Source organism: Epinephelus fuscoguttatus, linkage group LG18, assembly GCF_011397635.1.
Source record: "Epinephelus fuscoguttatus linkage group LG18, E.fuscoguttatus.final_Chr_v1".
Taxonomy (NCBI): domain Eukaryota; kingdom Metazoa; phylum Chordata; class Actinopteri; order Perciformes; family Serranidae; genus Epinephelus; species Epinephelus fuscoguttatus.
This window is the reverse complement of record NC_064769.1, coordinates 14,506,915-14,534,200: the sequence shown is the minus strand read 5'-3', so window position 1 is coordinate 14,534,200 and position 27,286 is coordinate 14,506,915. Positions and strand designations below refer to the sequence as shown.

The window sequence follows — 27,286 nt, the reverse complement described above, 5'->3', positions numbered from 1 at the left end:
CCTCACTATGCCAAAATGTTGTGACAGAAGTAGTAAACCATATTTGGCTTTTATCTGGTGAGACTGATCACATAGTTATCTTGTCTGAACCAACATGATTTAATTTGGACATGCTGACACTGGAAATTATAGCAACATTCCTTATTCCTTCCATGTTGTTTTCTTTTTTTAATCTCCATCCTGGTGTCAAAAGGCAATGTTCTGTCATACTGATTTTACATCAGTGAAAATCACCTCATGAGGAGTTTGTTTCTGTGTAAGCGTCAGAAATAAACAGTGGCAGGAGGGTTGAGGTATTTCTTTGAGGCTGTTCACGAAGCATTACTCAACTTAATGCAATGTACAACAGAGCACATGCCCCGCATAACTCAAGTGCTACGATGGAAACGTATAGCTGCGTGTTTATGCGTCAGACGAAACTGAAAACCTTTGTTGAGATCTCATCAGCTGAGTCAGTGCCACTAGTAAATTCTGACTCACTGCCATCATGGAAAGTGTATTGAAAATATCCGCCATGTTATTGTGTTGTTTGGCAGCAGAACCTTTCACAGGAGAGGACGGATGGTTTTGGAACATGATGAACTTTGGGTCACAAGGAAGCTATCCTATGCAAGATGGCAGTACCTTAAGTATACGACTGTAATCTTAGCACTGTCTTCTTTTAATAATTTCCCAATGATGCTTAGACTGTGACAGCAAATTATATCATGCTTATGGAAAATCACACCTAATCCTGAATAGGAAGTATTTTTTTTACCAGACATGACAGCAGGGCTGGTATTGTTTTCACCTTGTGAGTCTGTGTGTGTGTGTGTGTGTGTGTGTGTGTGTGTGTGTATGTGATCAAGGCAAAATGTGGTCCTGGTGGCACCTATTGTGGTGGGAACTACTACAGAAGCTGTTTTGCCAGGTGTTAATTGTCAACGTGATGGAGTCACAACTATGCAAGATGCAGTCGAGGAACTTTATAGATGTTTTCTCATGAGTTTCCCTTTCACACATGTAGCACACAGCAGGGGATTGTCTGTGTCAGAAACGTTCTCACCTACTGGAAATACTCCATTTGGTTTAGGCCAGTGAGTTGTGGTCTAAAAGTGGGTCACAGGTCCATTCTGAATGGATTGCAAGTGACTCAAACTTAATTTCAAAGTACAGTGAATTTCTGCAACAACATGGTCAAACGCAAGTATGACGCTGAACATGACGCCGGGCAATGGATGGTGCCTGAGTAGACCGTGCAGGAGACAAGACATTACATGGATTACAACGTCACGTAGCCAGTTTGTAATTTGGTCATAAACAACAGAGTCATCCTTGAATTGGTCTCATGATTTTGGCTTCTGCCATTACACCCTTCAATGTAAACTTTATTCCAGTTTTGTGCAAGCTACATCATAGAAATCATCATGTCATCAACACACCAACTCATTTGCTGTGAGTTCTCTGGACAAATAGCTGTGCTATTTACACATGAGCTCATTCTGACATTACGCAGACTTTTTACTTGGGAGCTGGCAGGTAAAGTCAGTTTAATGTACGATCCAGCTGACACTGGGACATTTGCATTCTCAGATACAGCTCTTCTCTGTAATGTCTAGATAATTTCAGGTTTGCAATGCATGTGTGAAAGAGCCAAGGGCTGAGTTCAAGGATGGTCCCAGTAAGGGGGCCAGAAGTAGGGGAGTAGGAGGTAGGGAAGGGGCAAATGGCCCTGGCCCACATACGTTTTAAGTCACAGATCAGTGTATCCCAGTTCATTCATTCATTCATTCATTCATCTTCTAACCTCTTCATCCTCTTGGGGTTCGCGGGGGAGCTGGAGCCTATCCCAGCTGGCATCGGGCGTGAAAACCAGGGTACACCCTGGACAGGTCGCCAGACTATCACAGGGCTGACACATAGAGACAAACAACCATTCACACTCACAGTCACACCTATGGGCAATTTAGAGTTATCAATTAACCTAGTCCCCAATCTGCATGTCTTTGGACTGTGGGAGGAAGCCGGAGTCTGGAGAGAACCCACGCTGACACGGGGAGAACATGCAAACTCCACACAGAAGGGCTCCCACGCCCGGGATCGAACCGGCAACCCTCTTGCTGTGAGGCGAGAGTGCTAACCACCACACCACTGTGCCACCCCTGTATCCCAGTTCCCATTACTTATTTGTTGGTGATATAGATTGTGGAGATGAAAACTCAAAAACATTTTCAATATATTTTCCACATTATCACTTTCAAGGTTGATAAATGTGTTTTGTATCTTCTGTAGACTGCAGGATACTGTTTGCAATGTAAAAGTTGTAATGTAAACCCTGACAGATCACTATAGAAAAAACCCTCTGACTTTTTTCTTGGTTTCTTTTTTAGAAACAAACAGGTTTAATATCTACAAAAGCGGAACGGAACAATTGGCATAGCTTACAAGGCACAAGCAAACAGAATGTACAGTAATATAAGGGTGTTAACTGGATACAGTCTTTTGTGTGTTGACTTGTCTTGTTATGTACTGCTCCATTTTAGGAGGAGGTAAGGCTTCTCAACCAGAACAGTAAACACATAGCCGACCACCAGTGTGAGCACCAGGTGGCCAAGGAACATGTACATCTGAAAAAGACAGGAGGCGTCAAGTTAGAAAGGCTCAGACAAATAATAACCTAATTTGATATATGTCAGCATGGAGCAAGTGTGCTGACTTACAAAGTTGAGGTCTGTGTAGTGGATTGGGGTCTCTTGCAAGCCGATGTAGAGGATGATGAAGACAGGATGTGTCAGATAGCAGGCAAAGCTAATGTTAGAAAGAGGAACCCAGAAACCCTGTGACAAGAGGCTCTTGATGAAACCTAAGAAACAGTGAGAAAAACAGAGGAAGATGTAGCACAGATTATACTCATGTTACTAAACAACAAGTTGGCAGACATGCAACTTATATCTTTGTATTCTTTTGTCTCATATTGCCACATCTGAACTTTGAAATCAAATTAAAATTAAACAGTGAGTTCCTGTATTATAGCCTGGTCAATCACATGATATAAAGCATGATCAAGAGCTCTGAATGCAGAAGAAACCAATACTTGAATATTTGTTACTATGCATATTTAAAATTGTATTTTGCTTTTCCTGATTATGGGATTTGGAACATCCCTGCTCTTGGTTTACCTCCGTAACCCTCCTCACAAGCCACTATGATCCAGGTCACAGCCAGAGCCCAGAGCGGCCTGTGCAGTCCCTGGTAGAGGGCATGTGGCACAGATGGATGAGCTGGGGTCTCCCTGAGGACATATGCCAATCCCACCACCACAGCCATGAGTGACAGACAGCAGAGCCAACCAAGCAGCGCCTGCCACTGGATTAACAGCAAGAAATGATAATCACATGAGTGTGACAGCAGCTTCGTCCATTTTATGTATACTGAATCTTTTTGGCCCAAAGACCATATGATGTGTTAAAATTTCTAGAATAAAGAATAAGCTGTGTGTAGTGATCCTATCAGGGAAGTTCTCACCTTTTGCTTTAACAGCTGATTTTTCTTTGTTGTCAAGTATATTCCAGTCAAGATTCCTACTAAAAAAGGGCCATACCTTGTGTGGGGTTTCACATAGTAATACAAGACGTAATTTTCAGATGTCCTGCAAAATAATAAAACAAAGAAATCAGTTTATTTGTTTGAATGTGAATGTATGGTTACTTGTTACTTTCTTTTACACTGGATTTCACAGTATAGAAAGTCAAAATGATACAACCTCAATTGTAAAACGCGAATAAAACCAGAATGCAATGATTTCCAAATCTTTCTTTGGCCTATATTCAATTGAAACAGTACAAAGACAAAATGTTAAAAGTTCAAACTGATAAATTTTCTTGTTTATGTGTGAAATATACCCTTACCCTTATAACATCTTACAAAAAAAAGGGACAGAGACAACAAAAGACTAGGGAAGTTGTTGAATGCTCAAAAAACACCTGAATCATTCCACAGGTAAACAGGTTAAATGGTAACAAATGATAGTATCATTAATAAGTATGAAAGGGGCACCCTCGAAAGGCTCAGTTGTTCACAAGCAGGGATGGTTACTTTGAGGAAAACTGCATGGGCAAAATAGTCCATAAGTTTGTGAACAACCTTTCTGCATGCATGATTGCAAAGAATTCATTGATTTCACCATCTACAATCTATGATATCATCAAGAGATTCAAAGAATCTGGAGAAATCTCTGCATGTAAGAGCCAAGGCCAAAAAACAACATTAAATACCCATGACCTTTGACTCCTCAGGTGCCACTGCATTAAAAACTGAGTTAACTGTATAAAGGATATTACTACCTGGGCTCAGGAACACTTTGGAAAACCACTGTCGGTAAACACAATTCCTTGCTGCATCTACAAACCCAAGTTAAGACTCTACCATGCAAAGAGAAAGCCATTTATAAACAACATCCAGACATGCAGCCAACTTCTCTGAGCCTGACCTCATATGAGATGGATTGACACAAAGTGGAAAAGTGTGCTTTAGTCTGAGGAGTCCACATTTCAAACTGTTTTTGGGTATCCTGGACATTGTGTCCTCCAGGCTAAAGAGTAAAAGGATTGTTACCAGTGTAAAGCCAGCATCTGTGATGGAATGGGGGTGTGTTAGCGCCCATGTCATCATCGGTAACTTGCACATCTGTGAAGGCACCATAAATGCTGAAAGGTACATACAGGTTTTGGAGCAACATATGCTGCCATCCAGACAATGTCTTTTTCAGGGACATCCCATTCTAAAAATTATTTGCAGATCATTGCATTCTATTTGCAACTATTTTGAAATTGGGGTTGTACAATTAAGTTTGCTTTAGTTCAAGATCAACATCATTAAATCTTACAGTGTTGATGGCTGAAACACCGGCAGCTGCAGGAGTGCAGTTATAACAGCACTGACCACAGTGGTCATCAGCAGAAGGCCTCCAGCGACAACCACAAACACACCTCTGTTTCTGATAAACAAAAGACAGGATGAAGAAAAATTACAGAAATAGAGTTGTCAGTTCAGCTGTGGCCGAGTTTCAGAAATGTAAATTGTCCAAGGTAAGAACAAAGGACATACAGTCTGTAAAAATAGACCAGCAGAGGAGTGGTGGCATAACACTGGAAGTCCAGAGACAGGTACCATGTCCAAGGAATACACTGAGGAGAGATTGGGAAAGAAAATGATAAGCAATAGATCAGCATAGATATATTTCAAAATAGAATCAGAGGTACTGAATTATTGCTTAAACTTACTATCTCATGGACTGGGAGCAGGTTGCTAATCAACAGCAAATTAGCCCACCAGTAGGTCTTACAATCCATCAGTGCATCTATAAATGGAAACCAGTAGGGTCCCCACTGAATCAGTGAGATTAGGCTGATGGTTAGACACATGATAAACAGATGCAGTGGTTGAATCCTGCAAAAAAGGAAACAAAAGGAGAATTCACGTTTACATTACTGGCTTTAGATCACACATCTTAATCATAACGACCAACATACTGTACCTTTTAATCCTCCTGAAGAGGTAGTTAGCGATCAAACTGGGACTCAGTTTGTCTTCAGCCCTGTTGATGGATCCCAGCAGAGACCTCGCACTGAGCAGACCCCTACAACACAAACGCTGCTCTAGAAACTGTTTTTACAGACACACATTGGTTTTAAACTTTCTGTGGTGTCAGTCTCACCCGAGCAGTAAAAAGGTGTCCACAGCCAGAAAAACAGGCCCGCTGATGGAGAGCACATGCAGAGGGCTGCTTTCAACTGTTTTCTCCCAGTTTTTGTAGTTGTCTGCAAAAGAGATGATGCAAGATGTCAAAATATAACTGAGTGATTTGCAGACTGAATGAGCATGTGGCAGTCTTGTCGTACCCAGATTGTTTATTACGGGGAACTGTGCAGAGTGTCCACACATAATCCATAACAGGCTGAGAACACGGATGCCATTAAGGGAGGAGTAGCCTCCTCCTGGGATGGATGAGGAGGTGCTTAATACACCCTGGCTGGTGGTCTGTAGAGAGAACGCCTGAAGGCACCGGGACACACAGCTTCGAGGAAAACGCAGTGGAGTGCGCCTGGTACCTTCTGAAAGACAACATTTAATACACTTTTCACCTATCATCTATCACAGAACAAACTTATGCTAGTGATGCACCATCTGGCAAACATCTTGAGGAAATCTTAGGGAAAATGTACTTAAACAAAATCACATAATACACATTGTACGTACGACTACTATTTTCCTCTGAAGTGTTGCTATTTATATCGCTACTGGAGGAGCTGTTGGTCTTCAGGGTCCCATAAAGGTTCAGGCCAGTGTTTAAACAGGAAGACGCCGCTGTTGGACTGACCTCTCTGTTCCGGTGCCACCGTATTATAGCTGTAAACAGGGTAGCTGCAAGAGGAATTGCTACCATTGCACAACACACAAACCTGCAGGAGAAAAGGTGTCTGTGTTAGGTGACGACTTGCCAGTGTAAGAGACAAAAACAGAGTCCTGAAATTCTCCAACTCAGTTTCCACATGCAGATAAGACAGTAGAGACGTTAAAACAAGTCACATCCAATCATATACTGACAGACAGGTGACATCTGATGCATCAGGGACAATGGTGTTGGGCAAGCAGTGGGTCATGATCATCTCCTGGGTGGATTGATTGACCAGGATGGGAGGTAAAGGAGGGATGAGGGACGTCTTATCAAACTGCAGTCTCCCTGTGAAAAGGTAAAACAAGTCACAAGTCAAACAAAAAGACTAACTGAGTGATGTTATTCAATGAAAATAAATCTTAAAATCACTGACCGTACAGCACCAGCATTTCCACATCGTCTTCCCCACAGGAGTCAGGAACACAAATACCCACAAAGTACTGGACTGTTCCCTACGGTGTTGAAAACAATTTGTTCAAAATCTAAATCAGAGTGACATTTTATCTTGTTTAATTACGCTGTTTGTTGTTACCTGCCTAAGGAACACCTGGCAGTACTGTCCAGAGAAGGCGGGACCGTGTGCAGAGCGACACTGCTGCAACAGGCCAGGCTGGTTGGTATTGCCTCCTTCGACATTGCTACCCAGCTTTCCAAATGCATCGTACACTGTCAACACACACACACGCAACACCAGACAACACACAAGTGCAACTTAGTATGAAGAACAAAACATTTACTCTCCAAAATCCTTTAAAAAAAAAGAGACTTCGAACTTCGAACTTCGACTTCGACGAATTCAGAAAACAGAACATGTTGAATGTGATACTGAAGACTGATTGTGATTGCTCCCTTAATTCAAGGAAAAACATTTGGTGACTCTTTAAAGCCCTAATTTAAAGCAGATTTAAACCACACAGGGGACATGTCCCCCTCAATATTTAGAACCTGTGAATTTGTCTCAAACAATAAAAACATGAAAGGATCAAATGATTCTGACAAAAATAAAGACATAAACACCATAAAATGTATAAATTGATGTGTAAAAATTCACCAGAGAGTAAGAAAAATAAGTGTTTGATGCTAAACATTTTCTGGAGGTGGACCCCCAAATCCTGTTTCATATGTGTGTGTGTGTGTGTGTGTGTGTGTGTGTGTGTGTGTGTGTGTGTGTGTGTGTGTGTCATATTGTCATAAGAAATCTATGCCCTTGCAAGATGTCATTTGATTTAGCATAAAGTTTTCAGTGTCCCTTACACAACTTTGTGATACAATGTAAAAGATGAAACTGTACAGGCTTATGTGCTTGATGTTAGGTGACTTGGTCCTATCCGTGGTGCATCACATCCTCATTTTTATGACATCTTGTTGTGACATCTTGTTGTCTTCCTGTTGCCAAGGTTGTTGTTTTGTGCTTCATTTCCTTCCTTGTATACAAATTATAACTTGTGTTGTTTTAGTGTGTACTTTTTTTACTCTATTATTTTTTGTATTGTATGTTACTTTCTTGCTCCCTGTATTTGTCTCAACTGGACATTACTTTATCTTGCCTCTGTGTTGGATACAGATTGCTGCCTTTGCGCTGTGCTTATTATCTGTCCTTAAAAAAGAAGAGAAAAAAAGATGAAAGTGTGCAAAAAATAAAATAAAACAAAATAAAATGAAATACAATAAAAGAAAGAAATTAGGTTTTTTTTAATGAATTTACAGAGAGGGAATTAAAATACTACAATTTGAAACTCAAAATATGTCAACAAATGAATATTTTTTATAGTTATTTACTTATCATAAGAGGAAAAGGCCAAGCCGGGATCTATCCACGATTATTTAGCCTAAAAAAAGGTAAATAAATAAATAAATAAATAAATAAATAAATAAATAACAAGAAGATGTGACAGCTAAGACACGTTTAAAACAGCAGTGAAACAGCGCCCCTCTGTGTTGGGACGGTCAGATGTGGTACTGCACCCTTATTACAGGTGGTGAAGACCAAACAGGTGAAGGTGTTTACGTTGATTACTGTCACACAACGAGACACGGTCCATATGATGCGACAGTAAAACTGCTAATGGACAGGTTTTTGGAAAAGAAATTTAGAGGTAAAATTTGAAGTCAAACTCAGACTTCACAACAAAACAACAATAGGTAATATTTAAGTGACACTAGAGTTAGCTTGTTTTTCAGTGCTGTCAGTTAGCCGTGTTGTTATGAGTCTAACGTTAGTTAGCTAGCAGCTAGTTCAGTAGTGCTAACCATCTGAGTAACAAGTGTAAAGACATGGGACATGGATATGGACTATTTCATCTCTATGAATAAAAGCAGGACGGTCTTCAAGGGTGAGTCAAATACTCTGTCTGTCTGTCTCTTTTCTCACAGTTGTATATTTCTGTGGTTGTCTGTTTTGTCATTATAAAGTGATACAAGTGATACTCAACTTGCTGCCCTCTAGCCAGATCTGGCCCCCGATAGGCAGCTGCTGGCCCCCCAATCATTTTCTGATTCACAGTGATAATAAATTGATCCACACCTGGGTTCATTTTCATAATTGTAATATAAATACTGTGCCAGAGTGCAAAAAAAAGCATCAAGAAAATGCTAGGAGAGGACCCTAACAGAGGTCCAGTCTGTGTACACCTGACCTATGCAGGACTGCTGCCACTGTCCCGAGGCCTCCTGTCATTTTGCAAAAGTGGCCCCCAGGCAAAGCAAGCTGAGTATCCTTGGTGTGCTTTATACATAGACACAGCCACAGTGTTAGAGCTAGCAGAGTTTTAAATAACATGTAATTTCCCCAATTTTACATTTACAGATTGTTCATTCACCTGCTGGTTGTTTGTAGCCAGAGTAAAAGGTCTGCTAGTTTCCTGTGAGTATTCATTCATTCCTGTTTTGTTTTTAGGCTGTGCTGTATAATGATGATAATAACAATATACTTTAGCACCTTTCGTACACAAATTGCAGCTCAGAGTGCTTTCAGAATAGACACTTGAATTGGTAGACCATTAAAAGAACAATTAAATGTTTTAAAATGAGGAAGAATGTAAAATAAACAGTTATAAGCAGTTTTGAAATAGCAACAGAAATGATAACCACTTTCACCATCATAATACCAATTGAATTCCTTTGTATATTCTTGGTGTAGTGAGCATTAAAAAGTAGCTGCAATACTGGGGGCTTTCTTATAGGCCTACACCTAGATAAGATGCAGAGATAAGATTGGAAGTCCTGTATTTGATGCATGCATTAATGTTTTTTGGTGTGAACATGTGTGCTTAGATCTTTGTAAGCTTTATAATGCATATTTATGCACGTTTCTTTTTGCATGTGAATGTAAGTCTGTTGTCAAAGTTTACTGTTATGTGGAATGGTACTACAAATCTCATTGTCCTGTTTAGTAACATTTTTATATGGCATGTGTAACTGATGGCTACAGATCCACACGTGGATAAAATGAGCTCAGTTTCAAAATTAATGTAACTGGCTCCTCTAAAAGAACAGCAGGCCCCTGTACTTTAAGTGAGTCTGCCTGACACTCATTACAAAAATCTCAAGTGACTCTACAACTTAACATTCAGTATCAAAAAGCCTTTCAAAAGTCAGCAATACTTACTGAGTACAGCGTATTCCTTCGGCATGTCTTGCTTAATTTCCCAGAGGAACGTGTTGGTGTCCTTCATACATCTTTGAGACACAGTCAAGGTCTTTGCATTTTCAAGCGCTATACTACACCCTCCAAACAGAATAAACGCCATCCAACCCAGGGCCATGTTTAGGACTGACTGCATCTTTTTAGTGGAGAAGGTGTTTAAATAACATTAGAGGGGACACATCATCATGAAGAAGGTATAGCGTGAAATTCATCTTGTATGGGGGGGATTGAAAAACTGCTTTGGGAACTGCGTGTGATCTTCCCCACCTGGTTTTCTATGTCAGGTGTGAACAGGATTTGGTTACATGAGGATGAGAGGTGAACAAAAAGATGCAGGCTGTGATTATGGTCACCACACAGGATCAGAATAATTAGAGTGCAGGTCTAATAATGATGGATACATAGTGTTGGCCTGTAGTTCCATCACTACCACTGCAAAGACACATGTTTTACAGTGGTATCAGTCTGATATTGATTCTTCTAATAATTTTAACATTCTTTCACTTAATTTTTTGAGATTGTTTTTACAGGAACTGTGTGTCTCAGGCTAGAATACAAGAGAGGCAACACAGTCCAGTAATTAAAATATATTAACAATGGCCACTAGAGGGTGAGCTTGCCCTAAAAACCTACATGAAATGCTGTACCATGCAGTAGTGAGGGAAACCATCTATACACATTCAGTATAATGCTATATGTTACATAATTCTATTTTTTTGCCAATGCTAGACAGAGATGATAATTTAGTTACCCAATGGCTAGGTCAATAGACTTACCTGAGTCATTTTACTTGACAATACAAACAAAACATTGTTCATGTTTCCTGTTTTATGCCCAGATTGTGGAATGAAAACATGCTTCATGTAGCTGGTGCTGCTGTGACCAAACAACTATCTCCTAGAAATTACATTAATATACGAAATAATTTTGTCTTGAAGGAATCATAATTTATTTTTCTGTGTTATGTCCACTGAGATCTTTCCTGTGCAGTCCAGGAAGTATTACAGAAGTGTCAGAGGCTTTAACACTTTGGTCAAACCAGCATTAATTGATTTTTGGCCTCTTGGGGGCATTCGATAAGTTGTAAAACAACAGTGATATAGTAGCACCTTATAAGGTTGACATGGCAAAGTTCACACGATAAGACATTTGCCTATTTACCCTTTTAGGATATATGGAGCCCGATATCATTTATTTGGTGACCTGACAAATGTTTGTTGAACTCTCTTAAACTCTCCTTTTAGCTCTGTATCTGTCTACACCAGGGTTTTTCAGGGTGTGACTGTCTAAGGTGTGTTCACACGCAACGTGATGTGAGTGTTTCACAAGGCACAATTACATACAAAGTCAATGCAAAGACATGAACATACTCACATTTGCAACAGGTGACATGAATGACGTGATGAGAATGATGCTCAAATTGAAAAATTTCAACTTGAGCATCATTCAGTGTGTGAGATGCTGTGTCACAAAACTCTATCAGCACTGAGATCAATTTGAGATTCTCTTGACATAACCTAGCATCAGAAATGATCACTTTATTCTAGCTAGTAGTTGTACTACACTGCACACTATGTTAGCAGTGAGCTACCTTCCCCAGTTAGTTAGCACGAGTGGTACAGCTGGTAAGGCGCAAGAATAGTGGCTGTATACGCATGAGTAAGGTGATGAGAAAATATGCTTGGCATTGTTGTGGAAACCACAAGAGCTTAAGAATGTGAAGCTTCTCAAGGAAGTTCTGCCTTTTTGTTTTTGCGTTTTTTACATTGGCCACCATAGTTCTTCTTCACACTTGGCATATGGGAATAGTTGCAGTTGGTTGCAATCTGCAGCTTCACTTCTAGCTGCCACTAAATTTTATTTGATTTGTGTTTTGGGCTTTTTGCCTTTAATTGACAGGAGAGAGTGAAATGGGGGAGTAAGAGAGAGTGGGGGGATGACATGCAGCAAATGGTTGCGAGCCGGAGTCGAACAGACAGGAAAACCAAAACAGTGAGCTGAAAGACTAACCAAATACCACAATCTTTTTGTAACCTTAAACACTGAAAAGGTAAACATGTGCTTCAAGTGAAATGTTGATATTTTCCATATCTACACAAACCCACAATGTTTTTAACCGTAACCAGGTGTCTTGAGTTACCTAAACAAAACCACAGCTTATGCTTCAGTTTCCATAAATGGTTATCATAGCAAAAAAAAAACAAAAAAAAAAAACATGTTGTCAATTTGCAACTTTTCAGATTAGCTCATTGTAAATACTTTATTATTGATAAGACATTTAATCCATTAGGTTACTCTCAAATCATATTTTCTGTTTCAAATTAGCAATATAAAAAATATTTGCTTGGGGTGTTGGTGGCTTAGTGGTAGAGCAGGCGCCCCATGTACAAGGCTGTTGCCGCAGTGGCCCGGGTTCGAGTCCAGCCTGTGGCCCTCTGCTGCATGTCATCCCCCCCTGTCTCTCCCCCTTTCACACTTAACTGTCCTGTCCATTAAAGGCAAAAAATGCCCAAAAAATATCTTAAAAAACAACAACACATATATATATATATATATATATATATATTTGTTTATGAGACGGGGTTGGCATTAAGGATTTGGGTAAAGTTAGTTATAGTTTTATATCACTCATACTGAAACACTACAAAAGAGGGCTGTATGAAAGTCAGGATATTTATATTAAGCTTTGATTGCAGGACATTTAGATGTCAAACACCTGTTATCAAAATCCAGCATTTAGACTTTAGCTTTCATGGTAACGCAGACACAAACAGACACAAACAGCACTATAACAGCATGAGTATGAATGATCACGAGAGGATTTCTGATATTTCCACAGAGAGGAGCTGATGTCTCATGTGCAGTCGACATCAGATCTTACCTCTGGCAGGTTTCATCATTTATTGACATAAAGCACAGCTTTGTACAGAAGCATCAGAAATGTCTAAAAACAGCAGCAGCAGCAGCAAGATACATTCTAATCAACAAACAATTCACAGACTGCTTCTCACATGCAGTTTTACAGCGCAAGATGGTTAAAGTCTTATTGTCAGAGTAGAAAAACTACTGTCCAAAATGGAATTTGGTTGTTTTTTTTTTTTTGGAAATGCTTTGAAAAAAAGTTAGCGATGGAAAACAATCCTGTGATTCTCTCAACTTTCAGTTATTGTTCATTTAATAGAACTGGTTGTCTCGTATCAATAATTCAGTTTCACAGCCAAGTTTACATTCACAGAAGTTTTTCTTCTTTCCCAGTGTTATTTCTGTCAATGAACGCTCAATATGTCTTCACATTAAAACCAAAGAACCACAAACTGAAGAAACAAGGAAGAAAATGACAATAATGACCTTAGTTATAAGACTGCTGTTAAAAGAAAGGTAAGTGCTTTTTATCATATTTTAAATATTCCGGTAAATAAACCTTTTTTTTTCGGTGACCTGTAATTACAAAGAGCTGCCATATACAGTTTATATTAAAACAGGAATGAAACAAGTCTGACCATTTTGTACAAAATATAAAAGCTACTACAAATTTGGCCCACATATTAGTCTTTAAAAGACTCCTGTTCTGATGTTAAATGTTTTACATAAACATTACACAAAACAGGGAGCTTTAAACTCATTTCCAAATTTTTGTTCTGTATGTAATTGATATGTAAATAATTTAACAAGGGGGTAAGGAGATGCTGCAGAAAACAGGCTTTATCTTTGCCTAATATGCTCTGATATTTCATGTTATTTCACCTCAAAATGAATGCAGAGATTAGGGCTGCACAGTGAATCGAAACATTATTGAAATCGCAATATGGCCAAGTGCAATGTCCAAATCACCAGAGCTACAATATTTAGGTAAAGGTAAAATGTGTTGCAACATATTATTATAAATGAAGCATTGTGGTGCTACAGAGATGCCCCAGCCTAAAAAACATATTCTCGACGTAAGGGAACATTATTTGTATGGTACAGATCCCGGCAAAAATCACATCCTCATCATTTTCATATTTCTTTCAGTGAAAATGAAATGTAAAAATTACCATTCCCACTGAAATTGCAACTCATATCGCAATTGCAGTATCTGTTAAAATAATCACAGTATGACACTTTTTATGAGTGGTGCAGCCCTAGCAGAGGTTTTGTTTCAGGATCAATACTTTCAGGATGTCTTAGAAGGAAACCAGAGCCAGAGTTTTATGTAGAAGCTGAGGACGGCTCAGAGAGAATATCCATGCATAAAAATGAAAAATAAAAAAAACAACCTGAAACATAAAGAATGTTTTATGCCAATTGTCTACTCAAATTTTCAAGTCAAGTGAAATTGAAGACCTCAGCTAGGGGTAACATTACTGTACTGTGGAAACCTGAAGCTCCCAGAAGTTATATATATATATGTATATTTTTCTCTCAGACATTCGTTTGACATCAGCAGCATTGAACGTTCAGAACACTGCTGACTGTATGAGGATTAATCCCATTACAACAATATATCCATACATTATCTAGCCCTAGTGCGAACAATGGAAACTGTTTAAAATAAAAAAGCTCTTCTATAAAAAAGATCTATTCAAAGCCTATAGAAACATCTATGTGTGTACAAAAAATTATCTTGTTCAATTTACTTAGACACATAAAGTGACTTTGACATATATTACATATTTTTGTGTGTATATTGTATACATATTGTAGTACCCTACATGTACATTATGTATGTACAGCACACTGAAGGTTGTCTGCAACGCTTTACCAAACTGTGTTAAGTTTAAAACAACAGAGTTTGCTTCAGATGGAATGGTTTAAAAGTGTCACTTCTCAGTCGCGCTCAGTCTCTTAGACTTTATGAACGCCATCCCATGCGTCCTCATGTGAGTGTTCAAGTTTCCCTCCGTTTCAAACATCTTACCACACACTTTGCATTTGGTATTCGGGGTCCCGTCTGTAATGTCCAGCTGGTTCTCTCTCTGACTCTCATCGTCGTCCTTTCCCCGTCCATTGTATCGGGCGAGGCCTTGTGGCTCCTTCAGCCGATGGACGATGAAGAGGTGTCGGGCTAGTGAGCGGTGGGAGGTGTAGCACAGGCCGCACTCCTGACACTGGTAGGATGAGCCATCGGACTTGTGCTGGGGAATGTGCTCGTGGAAAGCTGCAATGTCCTCAGTGGTGAAGCCGCAGACAGCACACTTGTGAACTTTTAGGATGTTCACCTTGAGCCTCTTCAAGGGCTGTGAATCAAAGCCCCTGGAGTTCAAGCTTGGAGACCCCTCATCCTCTTCTGGCTTCCTTTTGGGGCTGAGAGTCTGTGGAGGAGATAAAAATGATAGCTTAGGGAGAGACAGAAGAACCATGAGTTTTACTTGTAAGGTAAAAAAAATAATCTTTAATAAGTGTATGTCGGCAAATGTGTGCCACAGTACCGTTTCTTTGTCAGGTGAAGTCTCAGTATGATCAGAGCTGACAGTCTTCCCCTCTGGGTCTTTGACTCCATGCATCAGATGAATGTGCTGATCCAGCAGCACTCTTTTAGTGAATGGCTGACTGAGTGCAGGACAGTGCCTATCACAGTACAAGAAAATAACAATTATAAGCCCTTATAAGCTGATATTGTCTCCTTTTATTTCTATACATACAGTTTTTCTTGCACTTGTATTATATTTAAGTATTTTCACATTGAGTTGCACTGTATGTAAGCCAGTTGGAGAATGGTTCTTGATCTGACATTACTGTAGAGCCAATAAGAGGTCAGGATTGATGGATCGGTCAACAAAATGTAGGACAACACAGGAGGCCACTGTTCGTTTTGTGTTTCTTATGGACAGTCAACACTGGTTTCAAGGCAATGTTGTTCGCTAACTGTATCCAAGTCATTATTGTGGTAACCATGGTGACGAAGATTTCCTAACCCTAACCAAGTTTAGTGTGTTAAGATCCACATTAGCTAAAGCCCTGATGTCAACTAATCTTACTGGGGTCTGAAAAAAAGTCATCCTTCGCCAAGTCATTTTTGTATGTAAACCTAACCAAACCTTGATCATAGTGCTGTCAGATCAGAAAACACTTGTATGTGGGGTCTGGTGGGCATAGTCAAAGAACGTATCTTGATATTATATTTGGAGGATTAGTGGGTTTGTGTACTCACGGGCAGGTGTAGACCTTCCGCAGTCCCTTGTGTTTGAGACGGTTGTGTCGGCAAAGGCTATGGGAGGAGCTGAACGACTTGTCGCACTGTCGACATGGGTGTTTCTTCAGTATCTGCAGTGTAAGGAGAATGCATGATATGTTTATGGATCATGTTTCTACTGTTGTGTGACTTGTGGTGAAATGTAACTAAAACCATTTACTCAAAAGTAAAATAAATCAAAGGTACTTGCACTTAACTTAAACCTCTACTCCACTACATTTTGGAGAAAAATATTTAACTTTTTTTTCAATTATTTGAAAGCTAATACTCCAAGTTACATTACAAGATAAAGATTTTACCTTCAAAACATAGGAAGAGATAATGAAGTATGATACCTTATTATAGATTAAACATGCCAACAGCGTATACAGTTAGAGCTAAAAAGATTAGCTGATCAATCATCAAGATGATTGTCAGAAAATTAATTGAGAAACTTTCTTGTAACTTGAAACTACAACAGTGATACGCTGCTTACACTTTAATAAATCTGATGATATAATGTACATTTGTATACCAGAGAATTTTCTCCACCGAGCACTTTTACTTTTAATACATTCAGTACATCTTCCTTATTATACTTACATATTCTATTTTAATAATATTATTAATGCAGGACTTTTACTTGTGGAGTATTTTTATAGTGTGGTATTCTGAATCTGAATACTTCTTCCACCACTGTAAGACTTACAACATCAAATCTCAATTTTTTTCCTGTGTGTTCTCTCGTGGCAGCATCTCAAAAAAGAGCATGTGACAAATCATAAACTCATAATGTGAATGGTGTCAAACAATCACCTTGCCATGTTCACGCCTCATGTGAGCCACAAAGACCTCTCTAGAACTGAAGAGGGTACTGCAGTCTCCACATGTGTATCCTGAGCTGGCGGGGTTCTTGATGTCCGCTGAGCCACTACTGTTTGTTTTCTTTAGAGGTGAAGGTGAAGGCTTCTTTTCAATTTTGTCTTGACCGTTGATATTTCCTCCTATATCTTTGTTATTGTTGTTATTACTGGGGCTGTTGCTGTTGGTGCTATTGGAGTTGGTGGGTTTGGTGCTGAGAGGGAGATTAATGCCCAAGTTTGGTGGACCCTCGATGGTCTTCAGGGTTCCATGGATGGCCTGGAAAGGATCCACACATTCATACTGAATAGTTACTAAAAAAATATAAAGCACTGGTGTGTGAAACATATTACAATCAGTACTCATATAATTGGCCTTGAAAGTGTGAACAAAGATAGCATCTTTTCCCAACATATCTATTCATACATTCACAGCATGAGGTTTGATTTCAGAGTTATTAAGAAGCAAACAGCTTTATATATAGAAAACAGAGTTAATTGTCAAGCATCCCTTAAGTAACTGCTTTTCATGCTCACCTTGATATGGTCCAACATGAGCTGTTTCTGTGCGTAGTGCATGGAGCAGTCAGGGCATTTGAACACTGACACTTTATGATTGACGATGTGCTGGTCGAAGTGCGTGTAAAGCAGGGACTGCAAGGTGAACACGGTATCACACATGGAACACTTATAGATCATCCTGAAAGACAGAAAAAAACATCCGTAAAAACCCACTGCAAGTTCACTGCAAAATGTAAAAATGCATATGAAAAGAGAGGACAGCTGTTACTTGTGCAAATATTGTACTATTCACATAAAGCTATTAACATTCAGTTGCAGTTGTATTCTTGCACCTCATGTCTGTATCACTAAACTAACCATTTATATTAGATTGCTTTCAGATAGTTTTAGATTGTGATCTGAACAAATTATTAAACACACTGAAAAGGTTGGTTCAGTACTTTAAATATGGCTTTATATTGGATATTTATTTAGCTTTAAGCTTGAGGTACAACCAAGGCCAAACCTAGACAGTGGTACAAGAACATCTGCTCCTGAGTAGTGCTGATGATGGGCAGCAAATCAGTGAAAGGTTGCCATGTGGAAAAAACAAACCCAATTTAAGCCACCGTGTCTAAAACCCACAAATCCTGCTACTGATGAAACAGCGAGGATGATTTTCCTTTGAAAAAATGAATTGGACGAGGGTATCAGGTTATGTCGGTGTGTGCCGATGTGAAAAGAACAGTGCGAAGATGTGTGTTGACACTTCTTTGAGGAAAAAGCTGGTGTCTTCTGTGCACTGCACACTGTTTTTATTCATTTATATATTGGATTTAATTTTGCATTGAATCAAATGCTGTGTACTTCAAAATGTACATTTACAACAACATTTGGAATAATATTCTGTCTGTCTAAGAGAATATAAAACTGAAATACATTTGGTTTAGATTTACATTTCACATCACAATGTTGACCTACTTGGGCTCTCCTGCCTTCATTCCTGGATGCTGTGTGTTCACATGAGAGTGCGTTCCAGGTGCAGACTTGAAGGCCATGGGGCAGAGAGGACATTTAAAGAAGGTCTCACAGTGAGAATTCTGGATGTGAGATTTCACAGTTGCAGCATCAGCGAAGATCACACTGCAGTGGATACAGCTGGAGGGAGAAGGAATAAGAGTTTGCAATAGTCAGATTTAAATAAGACTTTAACTGAGTGAAAGTCAGTTTAACTTGTTCCTCAGAGAGAAGCACTTTGGTGTTTCTAACTTGAGATTGGCTTTTTTCATTTGTGTGATTGGTGAGCCGATCCTGAGTCAGTACAAGACACAGACCTTTGTAGGAAAATACTCACTTTTTTGTTAAGAGTTAGATCAGAAGCTTGAAACCACTCTCCTGTCTGTCCATTAAAATGAAGTGATCAAAACTCCAGCAACAGTTGCAGTATAAAGAACAATATTACAGTAAGACCAACATGTTTCGGCTTGGGGCCCTCTGCAACTCTCAGATGTACTCATCATGGAAAAACAACACCATACCATTTACCCTTACCCTTTTGGCCACAAGCCAAAATGCATTGGTCTTACAATGAAGTTGATTTTTAAACATTAAGTGTTGCTGGAGTTTTTACCTCTTTAGACTAATTTCCCTTCTTCACACACCTTTGAAGTTGGTGAAGTTGTACCAGCAACCTCTGCCCATGAAAAATCAACCTACAGCCAGGACAGTCCACTTACCTTAGCATAAAGACTGGAAATGGGGAATCGGCTAGCCTAGCTCTGTCCAAAGATTGAAAACCAACACCTGTGGAGCTCAGTAATTAACACATTACATAATGTTTGTAGGTGGATATTTTTTAATCTTGACCCAGCCAAGCTGTTATGCTAAGCAAAGCAAAGATAACCACCTGCTTAGAGTGGTATTAATCTTTTCATCCAACTCTCTGCAAAAAAAACGGAAAAGATTTCCAGACAGGAATGCAAATATAACATTGCAGAGTTTAACTTTAAGAACAAGACGTTCATTTCAGAACATTTTTCGTTGGCCAGACTCATAATTGAACCATAACTGGTGAGTTTTAATGGCTTGTATCTGGGGTGAGTCCACATAAAAACTGTGGCCATACAATCACTTTTGGTTAAATGGGATTGTCAAGCTGAGGCAAACATAATGTAATAACTGTAATTAAAAATGACATTGTAAGTGGTCCTACGAAAGAAAAGGGCAGACACTTAAGTCTGAGTATAGCCTCTTAGAAAGAAGAACGCTGCTCACTGCATACCATGAATTTGTTTTCTGGCAGATTTGACTATCCCAAAGAAAAAACACGGTTTTAACAGAAAAATATAGTTTGGACATTAAAGTTGGAAAAAAGCACAAAGGACTAAAATTCAAATTAATAATGTTTTGACTTTAATTGAGGTAGACTGACCGGTAGCCAACTCTGCGGGTGTAATGCAGGCAGTTCTTTGTGACATGTGATTGGAAGTGGACAGAACGGCAGCTGGCGCCACACTCCGGGCAGATGTAAGGAGACTTGTGCTGGTGGATTCGCTGGTGTGACAGAAAGCTGCACTGATTTGGGAGAAGCATTTGGCAGATGGTGCATGTTTTCTAAAAAGAGGAGATAAAGAAAATCATCAATTGCATTTTTATCACAGCACTGGAACAATTGTACCCAGAATATGAGGGTTTATCTTTGCATTAAAGACACTGTTATGTATTAAATGTTATGTTTCAAGTGGATCCAAGCTGTAGAAGTGCTCCAACTATGAGTCACATAACATTGTCAATGGAAAAAATGAAAGGGAACCAGAGGCTTCCCAAAATAGCCACTGCCACCACTAAACCACTAAAAGGCCACTAAATAAAATTGAACCATATTTTGTAGCAGTTCACACATTAGATACACACACCTGCCCACTGGACTCCGGTGCCTGCTGATAGTGCATGGCAAGTGAGCTGTCATCTGGGAACATTTCATTACATTCAGAGCACTTCAGGCTGTGTCTGCACAGCTTCGATGCATCATCCTCCAAGGGCATGGCAGCCACAAGAGGAGCACTGCATGAAGCTGAAATCACTGTACTTTTGGACCCTCCACCAGCAACTCTGACAGGGATTTGGCTGGTGGGCGCTTGTGCTTGGGAGGGGGAGGTGGTGCCAATGATGCTGGGTGGGCCCGGTGAGGGTGATGTGGTTATCATCTGATCTGCAGGAATGGGTTTTAGGATAAGATGTGAGCACTGCATGACAACCCCTTTGTCTTTGTGGCCCCTGGCATGAGACAATAGGCTGCATTTGTTGTAGAAGACTAGGCTTTTGGCACAGTGGTTGCAGGTGACCTCGATCCGCACACTGCGACGTTCATAATGATGTGTCAGGCTCCTCTCAAGAGCAAATGAATCTCCACACTCAAGGCACTTGTAGCCACGTGAGGGTAGAGAGATACAAGCTGAGGTTGGTGGGGAGAGGTTTGGGATGTACACAGGTACAGGATTTATGCTACTCAGGACTTTATTGAAGGCGTCCACTACAGAGCTTTGAGAGTTGGTCAACACTTGAATCCTAGAGACTTTCTTTGAGGCTCGGCCAGCGAGAACTGTCTGATGTTTGACATGCTGTGATTGTTTGGAGGAGGACAGGGCCTGTTGGAGATCACAGACAGCAGAGGATACTGCCTGGGGCAGAAGATTGAGGTTACTAAGATGGACTGTCTTTGGCACAAGTTTGGCATTAGCCAGACTGGAGGCAGGTACCATGACGGTCTGTTGCTGGATGGCATTAGCAGCTTTCAAGATGGCACTGCTGGCACTTTGCACTGATGCAGCGGGGATGACTGTTGCTTTGACAGTGGTGTTGTTAGCTAGCTTCAAGTTGATGACTTGGGAACCAGCTGTCTTGACTGCCGAGACAGGCAGGAAAGCTGTTGCCACAGGTTTTATTGTCATTTGCTTGGTTATTTCAATTGAAGGACCTCCAGTGGTGGCTAATACTGTGGTTGGCAGAGAGGGCCTTGTGGGGGATGAGAAAATTGCACTGGTGACAGAAAGGCTGTTCTCTCCTTTTTTCAGACAATCAGGATCAAACTCCGGTACAACTCGGGTAACAGTACGCTTGATCTGGCCGGATGATGTCTTGATTGTTTTGATCCTGACTTTTGGGATAACCGGGGTGGTGTCTGTGCTTGAATCAGGGGAACCTTTGCTGCTCCCCTCACTGATGACACTAGAGGGGCTGTCTGGTTGTCGTGTTAGGAGCCTCTTTGCAAACTCTAGGGCTGACTCCTGCTCATGTGGCTTCTCCAGAGCTCTAGGACTTTTATTCACTTGGGTGGATTCTTTCTGTGTTGTAGGAGAATCCAAAACACCCAAGTCAGTAGCACTAGCCTTTTTGGCACTGAGGGCTGCTATGGCTGCTATACAAGATGAAAGTTTTGCAGAGGACTTAGCTTTGACTTGAGAGATACTGACCACATTAACAGGCCCTGTTGGCTCTCCAGCCTCCTTGCACTCCTGACCTTCAGACTTGAGGACAGTTTCCTTTAGTTCACCCTCAGGTAAACTTGATTGAGGGGGCTTGTTAGACTTGGAACCTGCCTGATTGCCATCGGTGCTCTTGTTTTGATCATTGTCCACTGATACAGGAGATTTGGAATTCTGGTCCTCTGTCCTAGTAGTGGACCTAAAGAACGACTGACCTTCCTGCTTGTCCATGGGGTCATCTACCTCAATTTTATCATCATCAAACTCTTCAGCACTGGAGATGGGGCTGAACTGATTAAAGGTAGATGATTGGTTGTTAACTGGTTGTCCCTCCTCCCTTGGCGCTTTCCATCCGTTCTTGGTATAATGAGTACTTGATTGTATTGCGGGCAAGAAGCCATTATGAAGTCCATTGCCAATGCCTACAGAATGAGGTTGGGGATGAAAATGTCCATCCTTCTCGGATATGGTTCCACCATGTTCACTAGTGTCTGTGTTTCGGATATTCTTGACGATGACACTAACACCAACATCATGTCCTGTTGAGGGGTTTTGGGCCTCATCTTCATTGGTAGTCACCCCACCACTAGGTTGCTTGAGCTGTCCGTCTTGGTCATCATGGGGGCCAGATTCGATAGCGGCTTTAGGATCCACCATGTCGGGGATGTCGAAGGCCGCCAGCAGATCATCGAAGTCCGGCGTCTTCATATCTCCCATGGTCCTACTCCTGTTCTGATGAGATCACCTGGGGAACACAGATGGCATACCATGTTTACTACAGATTGTTTTAAAAAATATCTAATGATATGAGTTTTTCAACATACTATGAGAAAGGGGGTATCGCATTTTGCAGTGAAAGTCTTTATACTGTCTGTACATTAGTTGTTTGTATTTGCTTAATGTAGCACAACAGAATTCAGTGTAATCACAATCTTATTAATCTTGCTGCAATGTACTGTTTTGTATGAGATAGTAATGGGAACCAAAAAGATGGTTTTACTTATTTCTCTTTGCCAAAAAATCAGCATATAGGATCAAAGATCAACACAGTGTCCCATTACAGTTGATCCCATGTGATCTGGTGTTGAATGTTTCCAGTGACTTACATGGTAATCTGCTTATTAGATTATGATATGTCTTTTGTGTGAAGCTGGTATTTTGGTTTTAGGGTTGTATAAAATAAAAGCCAATAATATTCATAGATCATAGGTTTCATAATGACAAGGTTTATATTCTTGCAATTTTCTCAATAAACATCATGGACGGCTACACAAACTACTGTAACATCATTCTAAGTCTATCATTAGTCTCAAATGAGGCCTTTTCATGGTGATGGGAAATAATTAGGCCATTCATATTGAGAACAGAATTAGCTTTGGTTTGTGCTAAATTGGTGGTATTTGTAGGGCAATCAATGCTCTCCAAATTTGCCATTTTGAAGACTAAAGCCATGGTAATATGATCATGTTCATGAATATAAAAGTAGAAACAGCTGCTCTCAACATTTCTTCACACAGTTGTTTAACAAATTTCTTAAAGTAGAGAAAATCATACTCTGATTGCTTGTAGCTTGTTAATTAAAGACTTTTTACAGGGTTCATCCCTGTTGCATTCAGAAGAATAGACATCTTAAGCACAATACTGTAAATGTACTTACTACTTGTATAGTGTCAGTATTGCCAAACTTGGCCAGAGAGCAATATATCTAAACCTCCTTGTGTTTTATGTTGTATTAGAGGCAAGAGTTACAAGATTAAAGTCAAGATAGATGTTAATGATCCCAATATCCTACTTCTGTCTGATGTATGTGATTGAAGATTTTCCTCTTGCCAGGAATACCCAGTAAAACATTTCTGACATACCACTTTTTACACCAATTTATGGCTCCACATGCAATGACTGAGAAAAGAAGGGAAGATAATACTGAATCATAGTGTGATGAAACATATTTTTCTGTTCTGGTTAAGAGCATTCATTTTATAGTTGAAACATGTCACTAAGGTGGCTGTTATGTTACAGACAGTGGCATTAATTGAATTCATGAAAGTGATCTCTGGTTTATTGTTATTAGGAAAGATCCTAGCTATACACTAGTATGTTACTGTGTCAGAGATACAATTTTGATTAATAGTGTGACATTATTATATCCAGCTTTGGGATATTTGCATATTTTCTTATTTTTTGTTATTTGGGAAAAAGCCATATACTTCACAATATGGAGTAGCTTTGTACAGCCCAATTTAATATGTGCTTTTATTATGTGAATTACAGTATGACTCGTGGTGTGTTTGGGTCTACACCCACAAATATCAACTGACACCACATGGTGCACCAGTATCCATATATACAGAAGTATAGCCTGTGAAATACCATGTTAAGCATGACGTAGGCTAGTCACTGCTTTCTTGTTCTTGATGTTTAATTCATGCATTAGCAGACTAAGTTTAGCACTCTCTGCTACTACACCAGGGAGCCACTTGCTGGTCCGCGTGGGGGGGTCCGTGTGACATTTTAATGACATTAAGTGTGGATACTTGCAAGCAAAACATTTTCTCCTCAGTCACTACATGGTTAGCGTTGCTATAATTAAATAAATAAATGGGAAGAAAAAACAAAAATATACAAGTGTGCTGATGAAATGTATCTGACTTCCTTGCTTCTGTTTTGAATGTATATTTTCTGATTTATAATTAGGAGGATGATGCATCCAAGTTATCAATGCAGTATAGAAGATGAGTGTACATATAATAGTAATATTTCTGTCAGTGCTGGTCCTTGTAAGCTGGTTAAGGGGGTGAATAAAACATCTAAATAATACTTAAACTGAGTGAAATATGAATGGTAAATATGAATATGATGACATGATTGTTATTGTTTTTTTCAATTGTTTAAGCAAAATGTTATACAATAGGCTAATATTCGACATCAGAGAACTTTGCCCCAGGGGCTTATAACTTCGGAAACAAATCTTTATTTTTTAATGGTGGACACTGCAAATGAGATATGATGGGACTGAAATGCAGTGTGTCTGTATGTGTTATGGGTGCTGGGGACAAAAGGCACCGCCTTGGAGCTGCTCTGCTTTTACAGTACGTGCAGTTTAACCAGTGCTGCTCTTTGATCCAAATATGCATGGTCAAACATATCTGCACACACAAACACACACGCACGCACACACACACGCACGCACACACACACACACACACACACACACACACACACACACACACACACACACACACACACACACACCGACCCATATCTTTTAGGCTCATCTTTGGTTTCAAAAAGGAACTATTCTCAATTTAATCCAGATGATGGGATGGTTATTATAATGGGATAAACATAAACAAAATGAGAGAAGGGGAGAAATGTTATGGAGGGAGAGGGCAGGCGAGAAATGCAGTGAGGGGGTAAAAATGGCTGCTGAGCTGTGTGAAGCTGCAGCAGAGAGAGAAAGGCCTGGTGGAAAGAACAGCTAGTCACAGCCATGACAGCCAGAGCAGCCGGACGTAGAGTGTAAATGAAGGTTAAATGCAGACAAATATGAGAAAGACACAACACAGAACCCCTCAAAGCAATATCAGTTTAATACACATGCATCATTACCACCTGAAATCCAGATACTATGTAAAGCTGCAATCTCAGTAAAGTGAATGTAGAACAACAATGGTGGAAACATGCAAGTGAATCAGCCACTCCTCACCCTCTTGCCTCCGTCCCTCTCCAGTCACTAGCCAAACCTTCTTTCCTTCCTTCCTTCCATCCTGCAACAAACACAGTCACAACACTGCTAACCCACAAAAAGCCATACACCCCACCCTGCCTGGAGGAGAAAAAAAAGTCCTGTTTCTTCCCAACCATGCAAAGGCCCAGAGTACAGGGTCAGGTTACATCCAGGGATCTGGTGAGTGGTGGTGGTCCTGGGTAAGGATCCTCCTTAGTCATTCTCTGCACCACTAGCAGCACACAGACATAGAAACAGACAGATGGATCATGCTCTTGCATGTGTGTGTATGTGAGGTTCCAGGCTGCAGATTCACAGACTCCCAGCCAGCCACGTCGCCCTGCCCTCGTCCCTTCCCAAATCTCCCTGCCCCCCTCGCTCTGAGCCGCGCTGCGTCGCACGCCGACATCCAGCGAGCAGCAGCCAGCAGCAGCAGCAGCAGCAGCAGCAGCAGGGTCTCTGCCTGTGCCATGATAGCCAGTGGCTGAGCTGTGAAGGGCTGCCATGGAGCAGCCCTGGCTATCTCTATCCCTCAGTGGAGCACAGGGACGGCATTGTTCCTGTCAGCCCTCCGTCTGCCTCAAACCGGTTTCATCTGGTTCCGGTCACCCAGCATAAAGCCTTGTGCTGCAATACGGCCTCAGAAACACACAGGCAGAAGCAGTGTGCCCACCTCCCAGGAAACAGCGCAACAATTCCACCAAACTACATGTATATATCTGTAGATTTAGTGAACAAAAGAACCCACAATATTTTATAGACTTGTGACAGCATGGTTAGAGGAGATTCACTACTCTGGTTGCTTGCACTGCTGTTAAATTAGGCCACAAAAATGCACAAAAAGATGGTGTTTGGATGAGCACAGTTATGTAAAGGAAATGAGAACTCATACAGTGTTACATGAGATAAGATTTAAAACAAAATGATGTGCAAAATGGTGACTGATAACAGCAAATGATAATCAACCTATCACTTTGAAAGGAAGAAGTAGCCATAATGGTAGAAGAAGCTCAATCTGATACCTTGGCCTGCTTCTCCCTCAGTGCTTTCACCCTAGACACACTGAAAATGTCTCTGAAAACTATGAACTTTCATGGAGCCGGCAGCAGCATTACAACAAGCACTTTGATATAGAGACAAGGAATGTAAAAACCCCAAAACAGACAATCTGACATGGGCAAACACAGGCCATTCATGCACCCCTCACCCCAGATTTCCTTCAAACACATGCCACCCCTGCCCAAATATGCCGCCACAGACACACATAAACATGCACGTTCATGCATATATAGAGGTAAATGTGGCATACCCTTGTCAGATTTTTTTCCACTGTGAGAGTCTTCCTGTAGAGGCCTCAGCACCTGCCTTTACTCAGCCCCAACCATTTCAGCCCCCATCCTCTTCCTCCTCCCCTCCTCCTCCCCTCCCCCTCTTCCCACTGTCCTTCACTGGGTCAGTCCTAGATTTTAGTCCCAGTCCAG

At 40.5% G+C, this 27,286-nt stretch overlaps 2 protein-coding genes and 1 long non-coding RNA gene across 4 annotated transcripts in view; 1 reads left to right on the top strand and 2 right to left on the bottom strand.

Moving 5' to 3' along the window:
* Positions 1–1,137: 1,137 nt before the first annotated feature.
* oacyl (O-acyltransferase like) lies at positions 1,138–10,201 on the bottom strand. Its single transcript, XM_049603813.1, has 15 exons — positions 10,044–10,201; positions 6,969–7,102; positions 6,810–6,888; positions 6,586–6,721; positions 6,238–6,440; positions 5,880–6,092; positions 5,696–5,798; positions 5,516–5,617; positions 5,262–5,427; positions 5,086–5,165; positions 4,865–4,975; positions 3,505–3,628; positions 3,159–3,345; positions 2,700–2,842; positions 1,138–2,606 (listed from the first exon to the last, which is right to left on the bottom strand). Exons 1-15 carry the CDS (start codon positions 10,198–10,200, stop codon positions 2,502–2,504), a joined length of 2,043 nt encoding a protein of 680 aa, XP_049459770.1. The 5' UTR covers position 10,201; the 3' UTR covers positions 1,138–2,501.
* LOC125905681 (uncharacterized) overlaps positions 8,475–27,286 on the top strand; it is a 36,688-nt gene continuing 17,876 nt past the window's right edge. The window contains exons 1-2 of the long non-coding RNA XR_007451682.1: positions 8,475–8,769; positions 9,243–9,299. This is a non-coding gene — a long non-coding RNA (uncharacterized LOC125905681). The remainder of the gene's footprint in view (positions 8,770–9,242; positions 9,300–27,286) is intronic.
* znf532 (zinc finger protein 532) lies at positions 12,756–27,270 on the bottom strand. Of its 2 annotated transcripts, none has more exons than XM_049603812.1 (9): positions 27,115–27,270; positions 20,510–22,823; positions 20,026–20,207; positions 18,576–18,752; positions 17,631–17,793; positions 17,050–17,373; positions 16,213–16,325; positions 15,491–15,629; positions 12,756–15,373 (listed from the first exon to the last, which is right to left on the bottom strand). In XM_049603812.1, exons 2-9 carry the CDS (start codon positions 22,793–22,795, stop codon positions 14,882–14,884), a joined length of 3,876 nt encoding a protein of 1,291 aa, XP_049459769.1. In that variant the 5' UTR covers positions 22,796–22,823; positions 27,115–27,270; the 3' UTR covers positions 12,756–14,881. The 2 variants fall into 2 exon arrangements, with proteins under 2 accessions (XP_049459769.1, XP_049459768.1); XM_049603811.1 differs by lacking the exon at positions 27,115–27,270 and adding an exon at positions 25,785–26,362.

Excerpts from the sequence above, each read along its gene's own strand:
- oacyl (XM_049603813.1), bottom strand. The coding sequence starts at position 10,200 with ATGGCCCTGGGTTGGATGGCGTTTATTCTGTTTGGAGGGTGTAGTATA. Across the intron at positions 5,618-5,695 it reads GACACCTTTTTACTGCTCGG|GGGTCTGCTCAGTGCGAGGT; the intron begins GTGAGACTGACA and ends TTTGTGTTGTAG. Across the intron at positions 5,428-5,515 it reads CTCTTCAGGAGGATTAAAAG|GATTCAACCACTGCATCTGT; the intron begins GTACAGTATGTT and ends CCTTTTTTGCAG.
- znf532 (XM_049603812.1), bottom strand. The coding sequence starts at position 22,795 with ATGGGAGATATGAAGACGCCGGACTTCGATGATCTGCTGGCGGCCTTC. Across the intron at positions 18,753-20,025 it reads ACCCGCAGAGTTGGCTACCG|CTGTATCCACTGCAGTGTGA; the intron begins GTCAGTCTACCT and ends TTCTCCCTCCAG. Across the intron at positions 17,794-18,575 it reads ATGAAGGCAGGAGAGCCCAA|GATGATCTATAAGTGTTCCA; the intron begins GTAGGTCAACAT and ends TCTGTCTTTCAG.